General features: G+C 48.3%; 1 protein-coding gene; it reads right to left on the reverse strand.

Moving 5' to 3' along the window:
- Nucleotides 1-383: 383 nt before the first annotated feature.
- GSTUM_00000262001 (uncharacterized protein) lies at nt 384-1,610 on the reverse strand (the record flags this gene model as incomplete). XM_002835438.2 has 2 exons in its annotated part: nt 838-1,610; nt 384-780 (listed from the first exon to the last, which is right to left on the reverse strand). The coding sequence occupies exon 2, from the start codon at nt 630-632 to the stop codon at nt 384-386; it is 249 nt and encodes an 82-aa protein (XP_002835484.1). The 5' UTR covers nt 633-780; nt 838-1,610.
- Between the last annotated feature and the right edge of the window lie 217 nt (nt 1,611-1,827).

Below are 1,827 nucleotides of genomic sequence, written 5' to 3' on the forward strand. Positions count from 1 at the left end.
AAATACATGTAACTTAAAGGTTATACTCGGCGCTCTCAGAGAAAAACGTTTGCTGAGCTCTGGAACCAGCCCAATCCACTTGGCGGGCAACGATGGACCTGGAAACAGTTCAAGGATACCATACCTCACACAACGGCAGTCAAAATTCTTTGAGATTAACCTAACATGGCGAGCCCCAACAGTTCGCGCTAAAGGATCACTTTGAGTGTTTCTCCCGGATGCTCATAGAAACTAAAGCTTTAAAATAAGTGGAGGCGGTGGAACTCTTTCGGTAAATCAATAATCCGAGAGGTATGCTATGGCAGAACCAACAGTTTAACATCCTACCGTTTCATTAGTTAGCAAAGTGTATCAAACCAGATTCACGCCCGCCAGATTTCTACCTAAATCAAACTATACCTCAACCCCTTGAAGGTTGAAGAACACATGGCCAGTATAAGTTCACTATTTGTAATCCTGGTCTTGCTGGGCCTGGTGGTGGTAATGTTAACGCTTTTAGATATATCGTTGGCACCAAGATAACACTGTTTCCTACTATCGTAGTGCAAAGGGCCTCTAGCTGATATCGTGATATCCGTAGGAGGGAATGCATACCAACAAACCCATCCACTAGCCTCAATCCTGCGATCCATCTGCCCTACCCAAACTCTCCCAGAACTAACGAGATCAATCAATTGACAAATAATTAATGGGTGGCCGTGGCTGTAGAGTGAGCGGTAGACACGTTTCGAACTGGTAATAACTCGTGGAAGATGAAAAGCATTTCCAGGAACCTGGGTACTGGAAGTGGCTATGATATTAGAGCAGCCGGGCAGGAGTTATAACAAGCGTTCAAACCTTTACTCAGCGAGCTTATCGGTGACGACCGCTTTCCAATCTACACACTCCACAATCCCCGCTCGGACCCCAGGTTCACTCTTAGATGGCCAATGGGTTATGAGCCCTCTGGGCAGATCCAAAACCACGCTACAGCCAAACCATACCCCAGAAGACGACAGGAAGCGCCAACTACATGTCCCACATACCGCGAGACGAGACAAGATTGCTCCAGCGAGCCAGAGGAAAATGGCATCATCCACCCCAGTGAACCCACCGAGCGGATCCAAAGCTCGGGAGGTCTGCCCAAGTCAGGAAACCCGAGCTGGTTTAAGTTTGCCCCCGAGCTACCCCCAGTGACCAATGATAAAAATTCCCAGGACTATTCCAGTATCCGAAGTCTGATCCAGAAACAACCGAGCAGCACCAACGGCGTTTTTATAGGGAAAATCCTTCGGGTATATGGTACTCATCAGGAGTCGCCTAGTTGGTGCGCCGCGGCGCACCACGTTCGTCGTCAGAGGCAAGTTGATGGACTATGAAGGATCTGAGGAACACCCGGTGGTGTTGCCTGTGTTTTGATAGAATTCTCCCAGTGAGATTCTTGTACCGCACACTCGCAGCAGCATGTGGAAGGCTGTAATGGCCTTTTATTGGTTGTGATAACCATACTGGGTGTGGCACCGGTGGTGCTCGCGGGGAAAAGTCTGACTTCCCAAGAGCTCATAGTGTATGATAGAAACACTGTTAGATGATAGCACCGTAACTTGCGGCACGATACTGATAATATTATTAGAAAAGCTTCCTCGCACGGTAAGGTGACATGAGACCAACAGGATCGCGGATCGCGGGTTGGTGGGGGGTGAAGGAGGGGGATGTTGGCTATGATACTACCCGCTTGGCAAGATCAGCCCTACGAGAATCAAGATCCCTCAGGTAAAATTTATCGTTCCTAATTATACGCAAGGTCGGGAATTCGTCTAAGAAATTCTGCCTGCTACTCTAATACTG

The sequence above is a fragment of the Tuber melanosporum genome (genome assembly GCF_000151645.1).
Source record: "Tuber melanosporum whole genome shotgun sequence assembly, scaffold_108, strain Mel28".
Taxonomy (NCBI): Eukaryota; Fungi; Ascomycota; class Pezizomycetes; order Pezizales; family Tuberaceae; genus Tuber; species Tuber melanosporum.